General features: G+C 40.1%; 2 protein-coding genes across 4 annotated transcripts in view; one reads left to right on the top strand and one right to left on the bottom strand.

Annotated features, from left to right (window-relative positions):
• Window positions 1-275: 275 nt before the first annotated feature.
• Window positions 276-15,110, top strand: LOC141795603 (cadherin-1-like). Its single transcript, XM_074676554.1, has 18 exons — window positions 276-719; window positions 2,191-2,305; window positions 4,292-4,380; window positions 4,629-5,165; window positions 6,104-6,244; window positions 7,080-7,235; window positions 7,371-7,515; window positions 7,795-7,967; window positions 8,108-8,236; window positions 8,852-9,037; window positions 9,154-9,398; window positions 10,093-10,235; window positions 10,320-10,411; window positions 11,838-11,970; window positions 12,102-12,320; window positions 12,480-12,610; window positions 13,836-13,985; window positions 14,178-15,110. The coding sequence occupies exons 1-18, from the start codon at window positions 669-671 to the stop codon at window positions 14,391-14,393; spliced, it is 3,051 nt and encodes a 1,016-aa protein (XP_074532655.1). The 5' UTR covers window positions 276-668; the 3' UTR covers window positions 14,394-15,110.
• Window positions 15,111-17,523: 2,413 nt separating this feature from the next.
• Window positions 17,524-23,793, bottom strand: part of rasgrp3 (RAS guanyl releasing protein 3 (calcium and DAG-regulated)) — a 42,026-nt gene continuing 35,756 nt past the window's right edge. For all 3 annotated transcript variants that reach the window (XM_074676378.1, XM_074676376.1, XM_074676377.1), the window contains exons 13-17: window positions 23,572-23,719; window positions 23,371-23,407; window positions 19,601-19,750; window positions 19,124-19,503; window positions 17,524-18,956 (exon numbers count right to left, since the gene is read on the bottom strand). In XM_074676378.1, coding sequence (XP_074532479.1) covers window positions 18,948-18,956; window positions 19,124-19,503; window positions 19,601-19,750; window positions 23,371-23,407; window positions 23,572-23,719 — 724 coding nt within the window. In that variant the 3' untranslated portion in view covers window positions 17,524-18,947. The remainder of the gene's footprint in view (window positions 18,957-19,123; window positions 19,504-19,600; window positions 19,751-23,370; window positions 23,408-23,571; window positions 23,720-23,793) is intronic.

The raw sequence follows: 23,793 nt of genomic DNA, 5'->3' as shown, positions 1-23,793 counted from the left end.
TTCATGGCAGGTTCCATAAAGCTGACCAAAGCGACACTTCTAGGGTGGTTTCACACTTGTGACTTTATAAATGATCAAAACTCAAACACATAGGCTACATTATTTATTAGTGTACATTGGTTTGATTTAAGGCTACTGATTAGAGGTAGCATTTTTTGTTGTTCTCTGTATCAGTGGTAGAACTGTTCAGCATGTAAATATAAGGAGGGAGGAGGAGAGAGGGAAGGAGAGGAGAGAGAGAAGAGAGGGGAGTGATTGTCAGTAAGAGGAAATGAGACAGAAAGAATTACAAGCCTCCTTTCTAGCTCAGAAACAGATTTGTTCTGCGTGTGTTGACCTGAAAATTAGCATATGTGTTATTATCTCAACATCTATTCGCTGTACATGAAAAGGAAGTGACAGAAACTACTGGTTTCTGTCTCCTCAGGTGTGCCCAGCCTGTATGACCATACCAGGAACCCGGAACCCGCGCACCTGTGAGCTGACGTCATCTGCTGAAAGTACCTGCAGCAACTCGCCCAGCCAAACTCCCCTCAGTGACTGAAACAACCTCGAGGAGACAAGACAAAGAGGACGCCACGACGACATTTCGAGAAGGAATATATCTATTATTGTTTTTCATTGATTGCTTTCATTCAGAGGATTACTGACAGAAGATTTACGGACTGATGGGGGCCGCGAAGTTAGCGGTTTTAGCCGTTTTGTTCATCGTTTTACAGGTGAGATTTCCTGCTGTCGACTGCTTCCTTAATTACCTGTCCTTCTGCTGTGTGTTACCTTGATTAAACATTATCTGTGTGTTTTATAATCATGGACGGATGTTTCGGGTCTTAATTATGCTGCCTTTTTTCAGTGGCATGAAGACTGTCAACTTTTGTAGTCCCACCTTTTGGCGATTTACACTCGTTTTAACGGCACGGTAATAGGCAATGATTGCAGTCGTGGGGGAGTAGCTAAAGGCGGACTGTTATGTTGATAAGTACGGCTGTAAGGCTGAAAGGCATGCCTTAAATATCAAAAAATTACATAAAAATAACCAAAAAGTAATTCTGATAAGTCTCTACAAACTTCTTTAAGGTAGGCTAGGACGCCATTTTTAGAGTCTTCGTCGCCGTGGTGGGTCTTTCCGGGCCTCGCCCTTCTACCGTTGATGACGTATTCGGGTTAAATTCCAACCGTTAAATCAATGATTTGCTAATAATTCAAAACTAGCATCAATATTAAGCTTTCCAAAATGCATTTTCCTGACTATTAAACCATATTGGGGGGCAGTTTTTAAGTGTATAGGCTATTTTTTCAAAACCTGCTCACAAAATATTGTTGAGCTTGAACCAGGGCTTTAAAAGTTGTCAGAAATATATTTTACGTTTTGAACCATTTCGGGTAAGTGCCAGCTGTTTTAAACTATCGTTTCTATATAAGACATGCTATAAAATGAATAAATTAACCATCACTACATGTATGACAAGCAATGAACTGGATAAGGCAAACTTAAACATCTGCTGTTTCAGTATGTATTTACATTTTGGAAAACAAAGTAGTTTTCATTATTATTTTTATTTTTTTTTAAGTCAACATTGTTTCATTCATCCTTTTTGTTAACCTTTGTTTTGTTTCTTATTTCAGTCTACACACACACACACACACACACACACACACACACACACACACACGATTACTTTTCCACTTTTCGAACTGGTCATATTACTCCCTGTATGATGTTCCTGCACTTTCTGGCAGTTATATTTTATTTCTGGCATTTATATTTCATTTAAATATACAAAAAACATTCTTAACATGTCAAATATAGTTGTTTGTATTCAGAAACACCCCTTCATGAGTTGTAAGTATTAAAATCTTCTTTTGACATACTTTCCTTCATCATCCCAGACATCAATACAATAAATTGAGATTTATAATGTCAGTATGTTGTGACATTTTTCCCCTTCCCAGCCTTACCCCTGTGACTGCTCTAACTCTTAACTAAAATCTTAATAATTTGTCATAGGCCCTCCTGTAATTGTTTGTTTATATTTCAAGAGCCAAACTTTATTTTTCACATGTGTGAACATACGTGAAACCTATGTGAATAAAGCACTAGACTGACTTCACAACTCATGTCGATGTTTCCACTTAGCTTATTTCTCCCATACTCTGCGTTTCATTGAAAGGCTTTTATTTTTATTTCAGGCCTCAGCTGAAGCCACTACTGAGGAGCCAACATGTCTGCCAGGGTTCGAGTCAGATATGGTGATCTTCAAAGTGAGCAGAAAGCACCTGCACCCAGGCAGGAGGCTGGGCAAAGGTAAGAACTGTCTGTTTGGAGACGGTATGTCTTAGTTTCTGTTTTCCTCCGGCTCAGACGGTCATCCTCAGATTAGCTGTTCACATTGTTCTCACATGAAGCCCAAACAACCTCAGGTCTCAGCTTGCACTCACTCAGTGGCTCATGTAGTGCTGCAGGGCAAAACAATGTCCTGAGCCTGTTTAGCAGGGTTTGCTGTTCAAAGGTTTCAAACACTCATCGTAAGTATCTCTCATCTAGTTTACCGAAGGGTTTGGTATTTTCTGCTTTTACAGTTTTCTGTAGTGTGTTGACACAAGTGCTTGAGTGTTCCCTAATTTCAGCTCAAACTTTATACTTTATTTATTAACTGCCAAACCAGATGTTCTGTCTGGCGTCTGTGATATCACTCAGGTGTTTACCTTATGTTTACTTGGCTTACACTTACAAGAATCTAATGAGAGTGTTTCTTTAGTTGGTTAAAACGGTAGAAATGTCATATTAAATACTATGACACCAACAGAAATACAAATAATTCATTTAAACAAACATCTGACATGTTTTTTCAACAAGTTTAAAGCATATTTCTGAAACGCCCCCTAGCTTCCCTGTCTTTATTGAAATTCTACTCTGTTGTCCTCCATATTGTTAATGTGTCGCAGTTTAAGCTTTCATACAGCAGTCACACTGAGATTTGTCCCTCTGTGTAGTCCTTGAATAGTGCTGTTTTGCTAATGCCTTATGAAGTGTTTTTAAAGATTAGATTATATCCCAGGATGCTATGGGCTCAGTGTGGGGGTTACCTTCACACAGAGGCACTGATAGGGAGAATCTACCCAGAGATATGTTAACTCCTGGGTAAGACCTTGGCTGTTGGATAACTAGATTTTTTTGTGGCTGCAGTTTGTAAACACAACATTCAAAGTTGACCCCTCCTTCCTGGCTCAGTGGAACCTCTAACTCCTTCTGTTTTGGAAGCTTCCACCTGCCACCTGGTTACTGAGTTGTTTTCTCACACCCTGCACACTGATGTTTTCAGGAGGCTACATTCTCAAAGCCTAATTTAGTTTCAGTTTTAACAACAAAGCTCAGTAACAGGAGTGCAGCACTGGTTATAAACTCGGCTTTAGAGACATCTGTGGTGTGCTCTATGGATAACTCAATGTGTTGTGTTGGTAAACATGATTTTATGGGTGCTGTCCTGTCATCTGTGTTTGGCTTGCCTACTCAGGTGTCTTTTTTTTATTTAAAAAGTGGTTTTCTACAGGCATTAACAGAGCGCCTGGTGTTGCTGGCTCACTAGAATCATGGCTTTTAGTCCTGTCTTTATTAGCATTGCAAGATCAGACATCAGCCATTTCCTGCTCTGAGCTTCAGCTATTGATCATTTGCCGTCCTGTGTTTACTGTGACATCACTTGTTACAGTGGATGGTGGAAGTCTCTGTGTTAGCATCAGGCTACGAAGCATTTTGGTTGATAATTATGTTCAAGGTATATTTTTGGGCTAAAAAAGTAACAGACAGTAACAGAATAGTTTATTTTATTTTCACTTTTGAGCTGCAGTTTCTTTTTATTGACCTGTTTCAATACAAGTGCTTCTGACATCTGACATCTGACTCTTAGCTACCAGCCTTTGGACATTAAACCTCAGTTGATTTGTTTGAAAAAAATTGCCCAAAATGACACCTCCCTAAAACACCAAAGCATGTTATCCTTTCATAAACCTCACTCATGTATTAACATGCTTTACAATGAATAAACCCTAACACAGTTTTATCGACTGCTGGGCCTCTAAAGGTTTTATGAGGATACAGACGGATTGTGTTCATCCCTTTGTGACTGCTCAGCATTATGTTGAATTTCTGTCTTAATCTCCAGGTTTTCTGGAGCTATCCTTTTTTACATCATGTGTACATATTTTTATTGTTCCACAGAAAGATGTGCCAGGTGAGTACTCTCATGTACTCTGGTTTTCTAATGGAATTATTTCCTCTGTCCAATCACAGTGCCCTTCACAGACTGTACAGAAGGTACACAATATCTGGTCCACAGCGCTGACGGAAGGTTCAAGATACAGCGAGACGGCATGTTGGCGGTCAGTAAAGTTTGCCACAGCTGATTTAAAATCACTGTCTATAATGCTCATCTGTGAGCCTCGCATGATAAGTGGTAATGGATACATTTTTTTACAACTTTATTCTGGATGTTATTCTGTATGCCACATGAAGCTAATCAAAAACTGTCCACCGCATTGATGTAGTGTTTGCATTATCTAGCAGTCGTAGTGTACACTTAAAATGTGCAGAGTATGTTTGAAAACATCTGAGTATTTTTCCTCTGCAGGTCAAAAGACAAGTTGTTCTCCATGAAGGACATGTGGACATCACAGTTCACTTCACAGACTTGAGAGGTCGCAAAATGAGTGTTACTGTCAGGATAGTGCACCTTGAGCAGAACAATAGACAACATCATGGGCAACACCAGGGGCACCATGACGGACAGCATCAGCGGCACCATGATGGACAACACCAGGGGCATCACGATGGACAACACCATGGGCATCACGACGGACAACACCAGGGACATCATGACGGACAACACCATGGGCATCATGACGGACAACACCAGGGACATCATGACGGACAACACCATGGGCATCATGACGGACAACACCATGGGCATCATGACGGACAACACCAGGGACATCATGACGGACAACACCATGGACATCATGATGGACAACATAACGGACAACATGGCGGAAAACAGCATGGACATGAGCATCAGCATCATCATGGAAAACAGCAGGAACATCAAAATGGGCATCAGCATGAAGACAGCACGCATCTTCCCAAAGTAGACTCTGTTGCTGAAACTGAGGTAAGAAAGAGTGCTGTAGAAAATCCTAGCAAGTGTTGTCTTATAAAAAAAAAAAGTCCTATGACTTTATAAGTCTGAAACAATGTCCCTTTTCAAGACAGTAAAAGATAAGCTTTACACTTTAAAAAGTCAAAAATTCTCCCACTGTGTCAAGAAAAAGGTCCTACTGTGGTTTCTTGAAGTAAGAATATTTTCATACAAGAAACTGCACTTCTCTTGTTGCATTGGCCAGTTTTTTTAAACTCTTGACACCAATTAAGGTGTCATTTAATACCTTTCCAGGCAAATGTGGAACATATTAAGCCACATAAGACAATTTTTACTAGGTATAGAACAAACTTGCTCAGATGACACTGTACAAAAGGAAAGCAGCAGATTTTTCCTGAACCAACACTGCCCCTATGTGGCTGTGCTGTGAATTAGTGAGACTTCCTGGTCCTGTTTAGCTCAGTCTGTAAGTTGTTTAAGCTCCAATGAGGCAAATGTAAGATGTTAATTCCATTTATTTAATGGGGTTAGAAAAAATAATCCCTTTTAATCTCCTGAGTGTGTGGTGTTTTCTTCAGAGGGTCTAAATGAACCTTTAAGGTCATTGGTGTGAAATCAGAGTAGATGACATGAAGGCTCACTTGTATGGTCTTTGTGAATGATTTTAAAATACTACATAAAGGCATAGAGTGTTTATTTATGAGACACAAACAAACATTCAATGTATGAAGTGATAGTGTATCTGCAGAGGAGATATTTACTCTTTTTTTTGGCGTGACTTGGGCTCAAAAACTCACCAGGAAATCATTATTCACTTTGTTTCACCCACCTGAGTTTATATGTGAATTTGTTCTTGTTACATTCCTTTTACTTATTTAAATGATTTTAAATTGATGAAAAATAAAAATGATAACCAACCCCTCACTGACCCAATACGTTTGTTTTTTCAGACTCCAACTGAACAGCCAGTTCCTGTTGTGGTCTTTCCCAAGTCAAGTAAAGGACTGAGCAGAAGGAAGAGAGACTGGGTGATTCCTGAGATCAATGTTGTTGAGAACGACAGAAGAGACTATCCCCTCAAGATATCTCAGGTAAGAAGAATAACATCTCTGTTTGGTCTTGATTTTAGTAATGTTTCTTTTACTGAATCTTCTCATAAAGCTGTATTTTTTTTCTTGTATCTCTCTTTGTGAAGTTTTTAGTACAGCAGTTTTTTTACAGCCTGGAACATTAAAAGACTCAGGTCTGAATAGCTCTTTCTTTAACATCACACACTGTACAGGGGGTGAATTTTCTCACCATTTATTAGAATCAAGTTCTTATGGTTGCGAGTAGGGCTGAACAATTTATCGTTTTCAGATCGAAATCGCAATTTTAGACAATGCAATTTTGAGATCGCCAAAGCAGCAATTTTTTGCAGCGCTCCTGACTGACTCAGGATCTGTTGTGTCAAGTATTATACACATTTTGTTTTACAAATTTGTAGACAATCTATATGTTAAAAGTGCTGGTAAGCAGGTCAATAACACAAAGCCTCTGTTTAGGAGTAGAAGTTGATGAAAACAGATTATCATCACTATTGATGATTAAAAAATCGTGAATTGCACTATCTGCCAGAAAAATTACATATTGTCCTAAAATTGTTCAGCCCTACATGTGAAAATCCCAGAGCTTGATTTGAAGAAGATCGTGAATTGAATTGAAATCACAATATCTGCCAGAAAAATCGCAATTCAATCTTTTCTTAAATCGCTTAGCCCTAGTTGCGAGTCTGTCCGATCAGAGGCATAGCTGACGTGACTGACAGGTGGGTTTACTGTAGCTGTTAGTGAGGGGGCTCAAGATGTAGTATAAATGCAGATGCTTGTACAACACTCCCCGTAGAATCTCCCGTGGTCTCATTAAATGCTGCTGTGTTTTGTCCAGATCCGTTCCAATGAGGATAAAGTCAAGAAGATATATTACAGCATCAGTGGCCCTGGAGCTGATCAGCCCCCTGTAGGACTTTTCACCATGGACAGAGTCAGTGGTAATTTGTATCTCACTGAACCCCTGGACAGAGAGAAGCAAGACAAATACAAAGTAAGCATCCTCTCCTTTAACTCTCTGTCTTCACTCCTCATGATGTGTCATTTGAAACTATTGAACCAGCGCTTTGAAAATACTCAAAAACATACAGATCTTCAATATATCACGTGTGTATGTGTGTGTGTGCAGTTTATGGCCCATGCTGTGGCAGATGGTGCAGGAAAGGCAGAGGATCCCATGGACATCGTGGTGAACGTCATTGACCAGAACGACAACAAACCAGTTTTTACTAAAGCCGTTTTCACTGGCGAAGTTCCTGAGTCCTCCCCAATTGGTACAGTCTATGGATTTGATTTGCTCTTACAAAAAGAAGTTTGTAGAAGTGAAACTTGTCGTTGAATCTGCTGCTTTTTGTCTACATAATACATGTGGGCTGTTCTCACAGTCAGCTGTAGCAACAGTTAAGCTAAAAGTTACTGCACTAATGACTTTTACTTAAATATTTACGTGTCAATGATACTGATCGTCAGTGTTGGTGTTTTACCAGTTTTAGGTTTTCATTTTCATGTTTTTTTTTTTAGCTCATTGTTTTCTCATTACTTCTCTTTTTCAGGTTATGAGATCCTTAAAGTTAATGCAACAGATGCTGACCAGCCAAACACAGACAACTCAGATATCCGTTACCGCATCCTGTCCCAAGACCCAATGCTGCCTGCTGATAACTTGTTTGCTATCAACTCACACACTGGAGCAATCAGAGTCAATGCTGGTGGTTTAGACAGAGAGGTGAGTCCCTTTGAACAAATTCACATCGCTTCACAGAGCCTGATGGACAGCTCACTGTAATTTAATAAACTTCAATAATGGAAATATGCTACAACAGTTAAGTGATGGCACCTACTAGCAGATTCTTCCACTCTTTGCAGAAATACCCAAAGTACACTCTGAGGTTACAAGTCGCAGACATGGTGGGAGAAGGCTCGACAGGGCATGCAGATGTAATCCTCACAGTCTCAGACAGTAACGACAACGCTCCAGTCTTCACTCAGACCTCAGTAAGTATGACATTTCTGTGAATGAATGTTTATTCCCTGCTCACCCTGTTGTTGCATCTTTACCAAGCACAGTGTATTTTATGAGCATCAGATCCTCAACCCTGTGTGATGACCCATGATTGTGTAGTAAACAGAGATTCTCGCTAAAACAAAATGGCACTGAAATCCAAGGAGCTGATTGACAGTGTGTTTTGATAGTTTAATAAAAGGTATCCCCAACAGTACTGAAAGGCTTTGCGTTTGTGGCCATATCTGGATCGAGAAGTTACTCTAAAATTGAAACCTACACTGGGGAGAAAATATAGTGTTTAAAAGGCAGGAGAATAAAATCCAGGTTTTACAGGAAGCATGTGCCTGACATTCTGTCAGCTTTTTATGGACAGAGAGTCTACACAGGAGAAAGAACATGGTAGTTCTGGAGAATTTGGCTTTGAAATCTTATAAACTTTGAGTGTTAATTCGTTAAATTTGCCTTACCTGGTGTTATTTGCTGTTCCTTCTGCTGTGCAAAAATGCTTTTTAATTTTTCAAGGCCTTTGAACAAGGTCTCTAGGTAAAGTAACAAAAATGTGTTCATGTTTTTACACTTCTAATGCATCCTTTTCCCTCTCCCAGTATCAAACATCAGTTGCAGAAAATATGATCGGCACTGAGATCCTTAAGATGTCTGTAACAGATGGTGACGAGCCACATTCACCAGCCTGGAATGCCAAGTTCACCATTGTGGGTGGTGATCCTGATAAACTTTTCTCAGTAAAAACTGGACCCAACAAACAAGAAGGAATCCTGTCAACTGCCAAGGTAGGAAACCAGGAGTTTCCATAATAAGCCTCAGTGTTTAAATTGTGAGGTGATTTAGTTACAAAGTAGAGGTGTCATGAGTTTTGATGGTATTTTTTTTCCTTCTGCTCAACCAGGGTCTCGACTTTGAGAGAACAGCCAAGCACACTCTGTTAATCGCTGTAGAAAATGATGTTCCTTTCGCCACTCGTTTGCCCACCTCTACTGCCACTGTGGAGGTGACGGTACTTGACGTCAATGAACCTCCAATCTTTGACCCGGTGGAAAAGATTGTGTCAAAGAAGGAAGATCTGGCCTTGGATGCTGATGTGGTGCAGTACACTGCTTCTGATCCAGACACTGCGCGCAAACAGAAAGTCAAGTAAGATCAATCTGTGAAGTCTTTGATAGGGATGTTCAAAGTGTTAAAAGTAAAACAAACAGGAGCTTTTAACAGGAAAATTGTGGAAGTCTGTTATGAATCACCATTAGCAGGGTCATTAGTGACAAAATAGGAGAGCACTCGCTCGGCTGGCACTGACGGTTAAAGCTCAGCCTCATCTGCTTAAAGTCTTCAAGGCTCCAAACAAAACATTAAAGAGGGGCTGCTGTTTTTTAGGCTTTAAACTGTCCCCCCTGGCGCCCTTGCAGTAGTTTTAGGTGTTTACAAATCACTTATTTCAGCAACTGTCTGAAACTTCATTTTAGCTGCTGCCTCTTTCATACGTAGCACTCCACAAAACCCCCTCCCTCTGATTGGCCAATCCTCTGGAGGCAGAGCTATGTGCAAACCTTGGACTTTGAGGCGGTTTGAAAATCTGTGTGTTTAATATCAACATCTGGCATTGTTACTGTATATCCATGTGTAAAATCTGAGAAGGCAGAATACCCCCTCTTTAAAATTACCTTAGTGTCTGACCTTGGGTTACCATCTCCAAGCTTAAGGCATCTCAGTGCAGCAGTTAAAACCTAATTCACAGCTGCAGGCTGTAACAACCTGTAGCTAAGCAATTCCTGATCTGTTTGCAACATTTAAATCATCTTGTACCTGAACTGTGCCTTTTTCCCCACTACAGTTACAGGATAATTGATGACCGTGCAGGCTGGCTGGAAATAAACAAAGATACAGGAATGATTAAGGTGAAGAGCCCCATGGACAGAGAGTCTCTCTTCGTCAAGGAAAACAAATACACAGCACTCATTGGTGCCATCGACAATGGTAGGTTAAGTTTCAAATTCTTTTAAGCTTTCCTGAACATTATATTTTCATCTAGTTTGATTTTTTTTTCTCCCTCTTGAACAGACGAGGTCCCAGCCACAGGAACTGGTACTCTACTGATTCATCTCGAAGATGTCAATGACAATGCACCCACCATCGTAGAGCGTTTCTTCACTGTGAGTTTATTCAAGTTTCCCTTTGATTTAAAATTCATGTGTTAAATTTTCATGTTTTAAAGGTGAAACCTATGATACATTAAACTTTGAAAAAAGGTGCCTGCAGGATTTTTAAAAATATTGAAAGTCACTGAATTATTTTAGTAAAATTTGATGCCACAAAGAATGTTTTTCTTTTTATATTTATTGTAAATAGACTATTTTACAAAAGACTGTGAGCTAAAAGTTTAAATCTACATCTATAGCTTATTTTCAGTTTAAGTTATCCAGTGTCTGCCCTGCTATCACAGGGGTTAAAGTCTGACAAATTGGAAGTTAATGTCATCTTAAAAAGGACTGTAAGGTCCAAAGCTTTGCAACTGATCCACCGGCTGTTGGCTTTGAAACCCAACACTTAACTGTGTTTTCAGATTGAATAAACAAAGCATAACAGAAAATGAAAGCTCTCTGTTAAGTTGCTAAATAACACAGAATTCAAACTTTTAAAAAGTTGAAAAAACTAAAAACAAACGGCAGCCAGCATACTTCTCACAGCCTGGCTCTTGGGCTGGGACAAAAACGGATGTCAAGAAAAGGGAGGTGCAACAAAAACCTGAAATTAAATGAAGAAACAGGGAAACTAGAATTATGTCTCAATAATTCATGCACATAACAGCGTTTTATGTGAATGCCAGAAGACACAAGAAGGGTTACCTTCAAACCCCACTCTGGGCTGTCATCATCAAACTGGGCTAAGCCCCACAACATTGTAAGGTGAAGCACAGTTGTGCTTACTTGCCATTCCATTTGATACATTGTAAACCCAGATAAATTGAGTTTACTTGAAAAATTCTTGTAAACCAGTTATATATATAAAAAAAAACTAAGTAATGAAATAAGTTAATTTAACTCAACATCTTAAGCAGTTACAATTATTGTGGAAAATCATTCAACTGAATGTCTTTCATCAAAAAAACCTGGTGCTTATTTGTTACAAATTAAAATACTAAACAGTAACAAAAGTTAAATCTACTCAGAAATCATCAGTTTTAAAACTTGAAAACTCAGACATTTGAGTAAAATCAACTTACTTACAAATTTTAAGTTTTCATAGCTTAATCCAATGGAGTAATTTGAACATTGGGGTTTACAGGGTAGCCGGGATCAATTGACAGACAAATGTCTTCTCAATCAGACCTCCTCACCAGAGGATTTCCATGCCAATTGGTTATTGCTGTGCAAAAAACTTGCTGGAGTTTAGATTTTCTAACTAAAAGCAAATACAGCAAATGAGCATGATGGAACTTGTTGCAAATTAACAGGTATAACTTGGTCATTTGTGCCACCAGACAACTTCACTGTTTCTTAGACGTGTCCACATGTATCTTTACATTTAAAGATGTGGTATCAGACCCATGTGCTTGACTTTAACGTTGTGTTTCCACAGGTGTGTAACAAAAAGACGGCTCCTCAGTTATTGTCAGTGACAGATAAAGATGGACCGGGCTTTGCTGCCCCTTACAGCGTCTCCCTTCAGGGCATGTCTAGGACCAACTGGACAGCCAGGATGAATGAAACCAGTATGTAAAGGGTTAACTCACTGCCAAGAATAAACCTCTGCTGCTTCCAACCTACCTGTTAGACTGATTCGTCCTCTCCAAGGAAGACGTGAATAAAAAGATTGAGTTTTTTTTTTTTTTTTCGTTTGCAGAAACGGGCATCGTCCTTAATCTGAGATCTGAGCTCCCCCCAGGAGACTACACAGTGGTCATGAGGATTGCAGACAACCAGGGTGAGGAGCAAGACAGCACCATCCAGGCCAAAGTGTGTGACTGCACAGGGGAAGAAGTGACCTGTGTAGACCGGAGGGCAGCTGGTGTTGGTCTGCCTGTCATCTTGGGAATACTGGCAGGAATCCTCTTGTTGCTCAGTAAGTCTTTTACTGGTTTTGGTGTTATTCATAGTTTCAGGGGCTTTGAATGTGAATCACAGTCTATAATCCTCTGCAGGCCTCAGAAAGGTCCATTGTGTATGTGGAGACTTCATGATGTTGGCGTGATGTATTCAGCTCTTTGTTTTGAACTTTCAGTGCTGGTGCTGCTGCTGCTGCTCTTCGCCAGACGCAGAAAGGGCGAGAAGAAGGAGCCTCTGCTGCAGGATGATGATGTCAGAGACAACATCTACTACTACGATGAAGAAGGAGGTGGAGAGGATGATCAGGTAAATCAACACACATTTTTGATGATGCTCTAAAAGACAGACATCACACTGTTCACTATAACAAAACAGGGTAAGAAAAATCTGGAGCAATGGAGGGACAGGTCCTGACTGACAACAGCTGACCTTCAGTTGTCTAAAGTCACTCTGTGATTGCACAGTGATCTTAAGGCTGAATTATGGTTTCCACATAAATGTGCTGCACAAAAATGATAGATGTTGGTATTAGCATGTCACAACACGTGTGGCTTTTATTATTTTTAACGCTGATGTCCACTCTCAAATGCACTTCTACCACGGTACACTAGAGTAGAAGTTTGCACATTTACACCATGCACAACATGTTTTTCTCCAATTCCTTTTCTCTGCTGAGTTAGGCCACAATTTCATGCCAGGAATTGTTCATCACACAGTTATCACGGTGATCTCTGTGTGACATATCATGTCTATAGGGATGGGTACCTTTCACATTTGAACCAATATTGCACCCATGCTCAGTACCTGGCAATCAGTACCGGTACTCAACAGTACCAATTTTTGTGCCTGTTTATGAGGTAATAAATATTTCACTGTTTCATAATAAAATCTCAATTTTTTCAATTTCACATGTTTACTTTTAAACTTGCACTGCTGTGTTCATGTCCAGCATGGAAAATCACCTACTCTTCCACTCCCTCACAGTTACAAGGATGCGTTTAGGTACCAAAACGTGGTACCTTTTGATTTTACGTGAATCAGTACTTAGTACTACAGACAGAAATCAATTGGTACCTATAAAAGTAATTAATTCACACACTAATAGCTCCTGTTCGTCCCCCATTTTGTCCACATCTTCATTCTGCAGATTTTTTGAATGTCTTTCACAGAAATTTTCCGCTTGAAATGGACCGTGCAAGGGGGCGAGGCTGCTTGAATGGTGTCATTCATCGGCACTGAGCCGTTCAGACCTCACAAATGTGTCAATAAACCAAACTTCAGAAGTGATGAAATTCTTATTGAGGTTCAGTTCCTGAAATGTCTGAGCCAGGGTTGTCACAGTAAACAGTTTGACAATAACTGTCCCTATTTTTCCCTTATGAAGAAACAAACATTGATATCGCGCTCATTTTGAGCCACTATAACTATGTGGTAAAATTCTGATATGTTGACAGTTCCAGTCTGAACGACACGTATCATTCATTGATCTAATGTCAGTTTTTGTACTTACCTGAGTCTTTACTTTCTTTAGGATTACGATCTGGGTGTTCTTCACCGTGGTCTGGACAACAGGCCGGAAGTGTTCAGGAACGATGTGATTCCAGTCTATGTGCCTGCTCATCCTCATCAGTACATGGAACGACCTGCCAACCCCGAAGATATCGGTGACTTCATCGATAATGTAAGTGATGAAACATCAAACCATCGGTAGTCCCTGGTTGCTGGATTTGTTTAACATTTTTAATGCGTTTAAAGTATATTTCAAACAAGATCACACCCCTTTCTACGGTTCCACTCACTCATGTTTACTCATTGTGTCGTTTCATGAGATGTTTTCTGTTTGAAACATGAAAAATATCTGCTCCTTTTTCAGAACCTGAAAGCAGCTGACAACGACCCAACAGCGCCCCCCTACGACTCCTTGCTGGTGTTTGACTACGAGGGCGGCGGATCTGACGCAGGAAGCTTGTCCACTCTGAACTCGTCAGGCAGTGGAGACCAGGACTACGACTGCCTCAATGAGTGGGGACCGCGCTTCAAGAAACTGGCCGACATGTACGGAGGAGGAGAAGACGACGACATGCTGTAAACGCTGGGAGAGGTGGATGCACATACGGCTGTGTGAATGTTAGATTGATGTAGGCATGAACTGATGAATGGATCAACCCAGGGAAACACCCCTTACCCTTGCGTCAGCAGGCCCAGATGTTTTTTTGTTTTTTTCTGTGCAAGGGTTGTGTCAGTTCAGACCTGTTTGCGACAAAGCCAAAGGATGTTTTTTTATACGAGTTCCCAGTAATGGGTGGTTCAGCTCTGTTGCCTGTGTTTAATTTCTGTCTGCTGAATTCAGGAGGCAGAGCGTCTCTCAGTGTTCGTTCAGAGAGCTTGCAGTTGCACTGGTTATGCTTTGACTTTGGCGTTGTAGGGTACTTTACATTTTGTCTCTTCTTTTTTTGTGGAGTTTGTACCACTGATTCAGTTATGTCTTATTTTCCTGTTTGTAAATGAATGAAAGTACAGATGATTTAAGTCCATCTTAGACCGCATTCCCCTCAGAGGACTTGGTCACAGAGTTGTAAAGAAATGTTTTTGTTTTTTTTGTAATGTGAAAGTGCCTCTTCTGCTGACAGCTTTATCCCGATGTAATGTCTGAACACTTATTTGCAGTTGCCTCTTAAGGTACTCCACGCTTTGTTCCTTTTGAATTTTTTATAAAGTTATCTTATTAAAATAAATGAAGAATGGTCTTTAATAACTCTCACACACACACACACACTTTGTAAGTAAAAAGGCCTAACTTTAAATCCCCTAAAAGTGCCGAGTACTTGTTTTTAAATCAGGGGGTGTGAGTGAGGGGTTTGAAAAGATGTCAGTAAGATCTGAGCTCCAAATGCAGTCACAACGTCTCTTCCTGAGTTGTTAGTTGAAGTCTGATGTGAGAACAAAACATATTTGGGATGAAGTTTCTGAGTTTCCTCTTTGTTTTTATTTTGACCTTTGCAGACGCTCTCTACATCAAGTCACAGCCTGCTGTGAGTACAAAGAGTTCACCATGAAGTGTGTCCAGATTGCAGGACAACTTGTTTAGATCAGAATCGGGTTTTATTATCATAGGTATTCTCACATTTTGATCTGACTGTGGTTGGAAAGAGGAGTCAGCTTGATCAAATCTCTGTTTCTCTGAGCAGTTACTGACCTGAAGGACCAACCTGAGAGAGGATTTGTTGTGATTTCAGCCTGAGCAGCATGTTCTATTTCTCCTCCACATTAGTTCACCTGATCACTGGACAACTTAGATCCTTACTGATTCTTTTACTCAGTAACTCATGAAATGTAAAATGTAATAAAGTACAAATTTTCACACAAAATACTGGGAGTGACTGAAAACTGCAGAATAAAGAGGGTATAGTTTTTCCTGTAGGTGGAGCTAGAGGACTTGCAGTGTGAAACAGATCATAAAGCTGAAATGTCACAGTGTTGCATTCTAAGAGTAAAATTAGCAGTTTGTCCCTGGAGCTTGGTGATATGATGAGGATCAGTAGGTCCCTCATGTCTTATAATACCAATTCTGCATCTGCTCAATTAGTTTCCCAAAGAACTTAGAAAATCTCATGTGGTGTGACCCAGTGATCCCTCTGACACAAAGGAGGCTCTACAAAATACCCATCACATCATGAGGACTTTGAGATGTGCAGCTTTACACTTAAAGTTGTGTCTTCTTTTATAAGCAAGTGTTTTCTCTTTTTTTTTAGTTGAAGAAAAAAATGTGTTATTAATCTAAATATAACTCATTCATCTGACAAGTCCAGATAAATGTTTTATTTCTAGATATAAACCGAAAATGACCTGCCACGAGGGTACCAAAAGTTAACACGCAAAGTTTGTTGAAAATAAGATTAAGACAACAAAATAAACCAATACATTTTTCTTACCCCATTAGAAGGCTATTGTACTTTTCACAAGAAATTCAAGCAACAATTTTGTCTTTTAGTATCTTGAAATGAGACATTCTTCTGGACTCAACAGCTGAATGTGGCTCATAGTAAGACCAACAAGACATTTTTTTTTTTTTTTAACTAAAAACACGTTATTAACAGATGCTTAGATTTTACTATTAGCAGTGTGAACTGCTTCAACAGCCTGACCAACAATCTTCTGATATGGATTTTTAAGATGATCACAGAAAAAAATGAAATGAAAATTAGCCTATCTGTTTGATAAATCCTCTATCAGTTTAATCTGAGTCAGTCACTGCTGTATGACTCCATCTCTTCTCCAGGTAAAGCTCTGGTTGCATGTCTGGCAGAGGGGTTACTCGTGGTTGGGTCTGTCTCTGTTGCGTCCCTCCTCTCTTCAGCGCTCCACATCACACCCATCTGTTGAGATCGACTCTTCATGTCACATTCACCTGAGGTCCCAACCTTTCCACAGGTTTCTGCTTTGTGGAGAGGATTCACTCCAAAATTCTTACCTCGCTGGTTTTATTCTGCAGGAGCATAAACACATCACAGCTGCTCAGTACTCCAGTCAGTTTTTTCAGCTTGCCTCTGTGCAGGATCTTGTCTCAAGATACGCTGCTTCTTTAAGAGGGAGTGTTTTGTTTTTCAGTCTTTATTCTGACCCTCTTGTAGCCTCGTGGTACACTTCATTTCACTTCACTTCACGCTTCAATTCAGCTGCTGTCTCTTTAAGGCTCCTTGCTCCACAAACCCATTACCCTCTGATTGGCCAGCAGAGCTATGAGCAGACCTTGGCGTTTGAAGGCTTCTCCTCCAAGGTATCATAAACCAGTAAGGAGCTCCTTATGTGATGACCTCATTAAGTCTCATAACACTTGGTGAAGATCTCATGCTATTTGTGCAACGGAGTGTTTTGATGAGTTAACAGGCAGATTCAGGGATGCCTACAACATATTAATACATGACCATCCAGTAATTAATTTATATGCATGTTTAAAAAATGGAAAAGAAGAATATTCAGACTGTTTAAAAACATCAATGCATCCAGAATAGAGAAAAAGATGCTTTGTGCCATATCTAGCTGCTCTTAAAAATGATGTATTTTTCTAACACCCTTCAGAAGGGATGGTACGCAGAGAGTTTTATAAAAGACAACAAACTGAGACAAATGAAAAAAGAGTTAGCCCATAGACGCTAAAAGTAAATAGCTTAAAGTGATGAAAAAATAGCTGTAGCCGTGAAATCACATTAAGATGCTTGTAACTTGGATTTTAATGTAGGCTGGAAATATTACATCACCATGAAAAACATCTTCAAGTTCTCACAGACAAGTTTCATCATTCCCACAAGTTTTTGATTTAATCCTGATTGAACACTAAAAAAGAGAGACATGAACATAACATGTTAGCATTGTTTCCACTTTTGTTTGAAATGTGAGTATTTTTGTCTGTCCGGTAATTAATGTGATCCTATGATAGGGGATTAGGGACAGATGAAAAAAAAAAGGAGAAACAAAAAAATGATAATAATTTATGAGAAACAAGTCATTATCTTAGTCCGTAGCCACAGGCTATCAGAAGATCTGAGAAATGTGTGAAAACATGAGATCACAAGTGTAAAATGATTTTGATGACACTGCACATTTTCTGGGTGAATTATTCAATATTTCTGTTTCATATTTTATCTGTAAAGAGAACGGCACATTTTGAGGATGATACACTTGTAACTGTCAGGCTACCTTGCTGTGATTGCAGAAATGATGAGTTATTAATCGGAGACAGACAAATCTGTGAATATCTTTCTAACTTTACCGGAGCTCTTAGCAAAGCCCCAATTTCAACATCAGTATCATATCTAAATATTATTATAACTATGATGATGTGCCGAAACCTATACTAATGTGGTGTAATTTCATTAGATTCTCCATGGTCCTTATTTTTCTACAGGCGCTCTCCTGGTAGCCTATAGCTATACAGTTAAATTTATGACCTTATTCTCATAAACTGATGAGACTAAGCTCATAAATCTTTTTGTTCGTTAGTTTTACATGGCCCTAATCCTCCATCATACTATCCAGATTTCTGGGTGGTTTGTGTGTTCACGCAGTTCCTTTCTGTCTCAGGGGCACATGTAGACAGATGCAGCTGTTGTAGAAATAAATAAACAATCAAAACGTCTGCAAAAAACTTACCTTTAAACTTCACCTAATACTCATCTTTGTTGAATTATACCTTATCACCATAGCAGTTTTTTTTCACTCTCTAGTTTCACTTTCCCTTTTTTCCAACATGACATATAAATATCTACAGATTCTCTGGCCATTGACAGCGATCACTGACTTTCTCTTTGAGCTGGGTTTGAAATAACTGGCCGGCATTGATCTGCCCACAACATCCCTCATCTGACTGATCATCTCAAATGTCCTGAGGCACCACCTCTAACTGCGACACTAAGCCTGAAACAGATCCCAGGAGCTGAGGATGAAGGTGACATCACACACTCTGTCCGACGTGTTGCTCCAGATGAAGCCCTGTCTCCGCTGAGGTCTAGGGAGGACACGAGAGCTCCATGTCACTGAAGGGGGACTTCAGGCAGCCCAGTACCAGCCCCAAACAGGGCACCTTCCTGGTCCTGGATGTTGGGGCCTTACTGGACCTGGAGCGTCTATCACCACTGTGACCAAGTCAGCTGTCCTGGAGAGGAGGATCAGAGATTATTCGCCACTGTTGTCTTCTCTGCTGACGAAGCTAATGATCTTGTTTTTTGTTTTAATAAACTTTGTTGTTGTTTCTGTATAACTTGTGATAAAAACAGTAGATTCACCAATGACTCATGAATACTGCTTGTGGATATTTTTTACCTTTCCTCTGTGTGACACTCCGTTCTGTAGGAGCCCTACAGAGACGTCCGTCCTCCGCTGTGAGTCCACGCTGCACCGTGAGGAAACTGCAGGGTGCTGCCCTTCATTCTGGTTCTCCCAGCGTGCAAATCCTTTACTTTTAGTGGCTTTCCTGTGAGTCCTGTACTTCATTTTGGGAAAAGTGTGTGAACCACTGTCTGCTGCTCCCCAGCGGTGTTCAGGCCACAGGGGCTCAGTCTGCGTGGCCTGACTGGTGGTGGCTCTCTGCAGGCGCACAGAGATCCTCTGTGCTGAGCCGGTCATCAGGGTGATGGATGGATGAGGGTCCAGAGCGGGTCCTGCTGCTGTGACGGTGGGGAACTCAAACACCTCGTCCTCATCTGAAGGGAGGAATCACAGAAAACGAGTGTTAATAACTGTTTCTAATAAATAGTGTAGTGTTTTAATTCTGGGGTTTTAAAGAATGCCTGAAATGACCTTTACAGGTGGGCAGGGTGGGGCTGCTGGGCAGAGAGCTGTGGGTCAGTCTGGCTGGGGAAACGCTGCACAGGGAGCTGGAGCGGACCAGCTTCCTACAGGCCAGAACCAGCAGCTCTCGACACTGTTTGTGACAGTTAACTCCACAGTCTGCAAAGATCATAAATAAATGTGTTTTCAGGGCAGAGTACAGGGAAAGCTAAGAGGCTCCAAGTTTCATCTTTGTAAAACTTAAAGATGCTGTGAAGACGATCTGTTTTAATTGGACTGTAGTGCCACCTTTTGGCCTGGAGTGTCACACACTGTTGTAAAGATGTGACTTTTAACAAGGCATTTGTTTTGTGTATGAATTGAGATCAAACAACTTTTCAACTTTTCAGGACAACTTTTTTTTGGATAAAGGTATTTATCATTGGTTACGTAGCACTGTTGTTTGAAACGTGACAACAAGCAAAGCTTATCTAGCTATATTGAGCGCTGCTGGCGGCTTAGTGCTCTGACATGTCCGTAATGTGTAACGTTAGAAAATCCTGGTCAGCTATGTCCTGCCAGTCATCTAACAAGCAGAGCTAACGCAACATCACTCTACATATTACAGATAGACTCTCAAGTTTGAACAGACCACTGCAGAATAATTTGACCAATTAATCATTAGCACAACATTAGCCTGTGCTTTTGCTTTTAGTTTGAGCTCTCCTGTTTATCTTTTTTCTGCTCTTCTGTCCTTTTTCTTTCTGACAGTTAGGCTCCAGTGTCAACATCACAACAAAATTAATCACAGAAATCATTTTCAGCAGAGAAAAACACAGATTTCTCTTCTTACTTTTGAACTTAGTCAGCTGATGTGGTGTTGTCGTAGAGACTTAGAGGTGAAGTAAATCAATCCGGTCCTGCTTAACCCAATCAGGAAGCTAAGACGTAAAATTTAGAAATGAACCACACTGTCGCTGACAATCACATGTTAAAGTGTGGATTACGATCAGGCATATACCTAGTAGGGAGACTTTTTCAAGCTCACTTCGAAACTCCTCACAGCCCCTTTAAAGACCCTAAGACATCCGAACTGCGCAGCCTGTGGTGCATGGTGTAGGGTGTGTTGGACTGTGTTGGTCTTTGAGCACTGACAGGGAATGATGGGGCTCATTAAGTTAAGCCCCATGACCATTAAACAGTGTGTTTCAGGTGTCACATGATCTTGATCAATCTGTGTGTTTGCTTTGAGAGGCAGGTGCACCTGATCTTTTCACACCATAGGCTGGGAAAACTATATCAACTGACATAAGCATATATGCATGAGACAGAGAGGCTTAATGAGAGGGTAATCCTCTTTCCCATTCTCAAACATGGACATGAAGTAACAATGGATGTTCAGACTCAACATGCAAACCTCTGCATATACATGTTGTAGAAATCCCTGAATCTATGTTCCAAAACTAGCATGAGATTTTCACAAGATCTTCACAAGACCGTCTTAGGACCTAAGGATTTGTCAGCTGGTTCATAACACATGAAGGTGGGGGCCTCAAACACCAAAGTCTACCCAAAACCCTGTTCCTGACAGGCCTCCAAAAGGCTGGCCATTCAGAGGGAAATGGTATTGTGAAGCCAGTTGCCTTACAGAGACAGCGATGAAGAGTTTCAAACAGACTGAAATAAGGTTTTACTGAAACACCAGCGAGAGAAAAATAGAGATTTATTGAGCTGTAAATCATGTAACTCTACAGAGGTACTAAAGGGACTAGCATGATTAGCAGGATTACTAGCAGCAGAATATCCCTCTTTAACTTTTTTGCTACTAGATAACATGTAGCAAGTTTTAATGCGTTGGATTATAAATCTATGCTGCTTCAGTTATCTTTGACAGCCTTAAAAAATGACCTTGTGGTTATTTGTTAGCCAGAGGTTCATGAGTGTTTCTGACTGTGTATGAGCAGGCGCCCTTCCCAAACATAAATATGTTACACATGACAGATTTATTCAGCACTTCTCCACCACAGTGGATTGTCTCTGATAAACAATTATTCATTTTATCAAGTTCATTTGAATAATCTGAGACTATGATGAAAACTGAGTGGGATTTTTGTGGCTAACACATCAGACAAACTAAAGAGCCCGGAGTGAGTTTATATCAGAGCGCAAAACCCTTTACTGGACCAGGAAACATGTACTGTGCAGTTCTCACGTCTCACATGGAGGCCAAACAATAGAGTGTGTATGAAGAGGATGCAACCAGTGTGACATACTGTGACTGGTTTGTAGACTACACAGCTCATCCTTTGTCCTTTGACTCTCTGTGTCAGTCTGAGAGTCCACACACACTCTGATGATGCTTTTGTCAACTTCTGATAAATACAGTCTGACACATCTGTGTCTAAATGATGGAAACATCCTTCATCAAAATGTGCATGTATATGTGTCTGCACTGAAAAAAGAAAACAGTTGGACCAACTTAAATTATTGCTTCAAATGGTCACACCTAAAAAACTTAAGTAATTTTAAATGAAGATAATAAGTTCAATCAACACAATTGACTAAGTCAAATGAACTTAAAAATTTGATTGTTCTCAAATCAACATTTCGCATCAGTCCAACTTAAGGTTTTAAGTTGTTTCAACTCAATAATTTGCAAAACCTCAAAGTAAAATCTGACGAGGTGTTTTTATACTTACACTGTAAAAAATGTGACAAGTTGAGCTTACTTAAAAGAATCTAGGAAAACAATTGCACAAAAAAGGTAAGTAAATCTGACCAATAGTCTTAAGTTGAGTTTGCTATATGCCTACTTGTAAAGTTTACTTTACAGCCCATTGAATTGACTCAAACTGACTTCAAACCGTGAGTGAGGAGGGAATGCAGTGGATATTAGACCCAGCTGTACATAAAGATGTTGACCTGCCAAGAGCACAGGCTTTCTGTGCTCCACATGGTATGGACCTGCTGTCTGTGCCCTGTAGCATGGACTGTGTACCTTTAAGAGCAAAAATAAATGAGATGTGATGATGGGCTAAAATTATGATCAGAAATGACAAACTGGGTTTTGTCTTCAGTTATATTCAAATTACCTTTACTGAGAGAGCATTTGGAGCCCTCACTGCCGTTGAGCACAGGCAGCCAGGACAAGCAGCCTATGCCATGGAGCACAGCCAGGCAACCAGGCACCCAATGCCATGGGGCACAGCCAGGCAGCCTATGCTGTTGAGCACAGACAGCCAGCTGGTCCATGCCGTGGAGCACAGACACACTGCCCCAGCGTGTATCTTAATGTTCATCAGGGTCCCATACCTACAGTGTTACCTTCTCACCCACGGTTTTCCTTTTGGGTTTTGCAGATTATTGAGTTGAAACAACTGAAAACTTTAAGTTGGATTGATGCAAAATGTTGATTTGAGAAGAATTAAAATATTTAGTTTATTTGACATATTAAGTTGTGTTAATTGAACTTATTAATTTTATTTCAAATAACTTAATTTATTAAGGTGTTACCAATTCAAGCAATTCATTTAAGTTGGTCCAACTATTTCGTTTTATAAGTTGTACCAACGCAGAATTTCAAGTTGACATGATCCACAAAAATACATTGGAAACCTAAACTTAAAATTTTGAGTTGGATTGATTAAAAAAATTGCATCACTTCAACTGACTAGAGATTCCCTTTTTTACAGTGTGTGTGTATACATTTAATCATATCCTATAAATCTACTCTGAGCAGACACATTCACATTTCATAATACAATCCTCATAATCATGATTTCACTGAAGAAGAAGAATACCTTTGCACTTGTAGCCCTGTTTGATGATTCCCCAGAGCTGTAGATCCAGAAATGTGATTTTAAAAATGAGAAACAATTATTATCATAGAAAATAAAACATGCAGAGTCAACATACCTGTAACTAAACATGAATAAATGAAACAGAAAAGAAATATTTAGGCTGAGGACATGTTTACAGAAAGTAAGCTTCAAGGTACTAACAAATCCAGCACAGTGTTCACAGAAGGTGGGCTTCAGGTATGTCATCTCCTGGAAGTCGTGGATGAAACCTGGTCCCATCTTACACTGGAGCAGTGGGTTAGCCCGCAGAAAATATGCTATCATCTCATCCTTACTGATCAATCCATCTCTGAGAGGAAGAAGAGAGACAGCAACACTGCTTGAGAAGCGTTTCTATGATGACCGAGTGGTCTGTGGTTTAAA

The sequence above is a fragment of the Halichoeres trimaculatus genome, unplaced genomic scaffold (genome assembly GCF_033239565.1).
Source record: "Halichoeres trimaculatus isolate MK-OKI-2021-1 unplaced genomic scaffold, fHalTri1.1 fHalTri1_scaffold_8, whole genome shotgun sequence".
In the NCBI taxonomy this organism is placed as follows: Eukaryota; Metazoa; Chordata; class Actinopteri; order Labriformes; family Labridae; genus Halichoeres; species Halichoeres trimaculatus.
This window is presented reverse-complemented; position numbering and strand designations above follow the sequence as displayed.

Coding starts and splice junctions, on each gene's coding strand:
- LOC141795603 (XM_074676554.1), top strand. CDS start 669: ATGGGGGCCGCGAAGTTAGCGGTTTTAGCCGTTTTGTTCATCGTTTTA. Junction 7,236..7,370: donor AGAAGCAAGACAAATACAAA/GTAAGCATCCTC, acceptor GTGTGTGTGCAG/TTTATGGCCCATGCTGTGGC. Junction 11,971..12,101: donor AGCCAGGATGAATGAAACCA/GTATGTAAAGGG, acceptor TTTCGTTTGCAG/AAACGGGCATCGTCCTTAAT.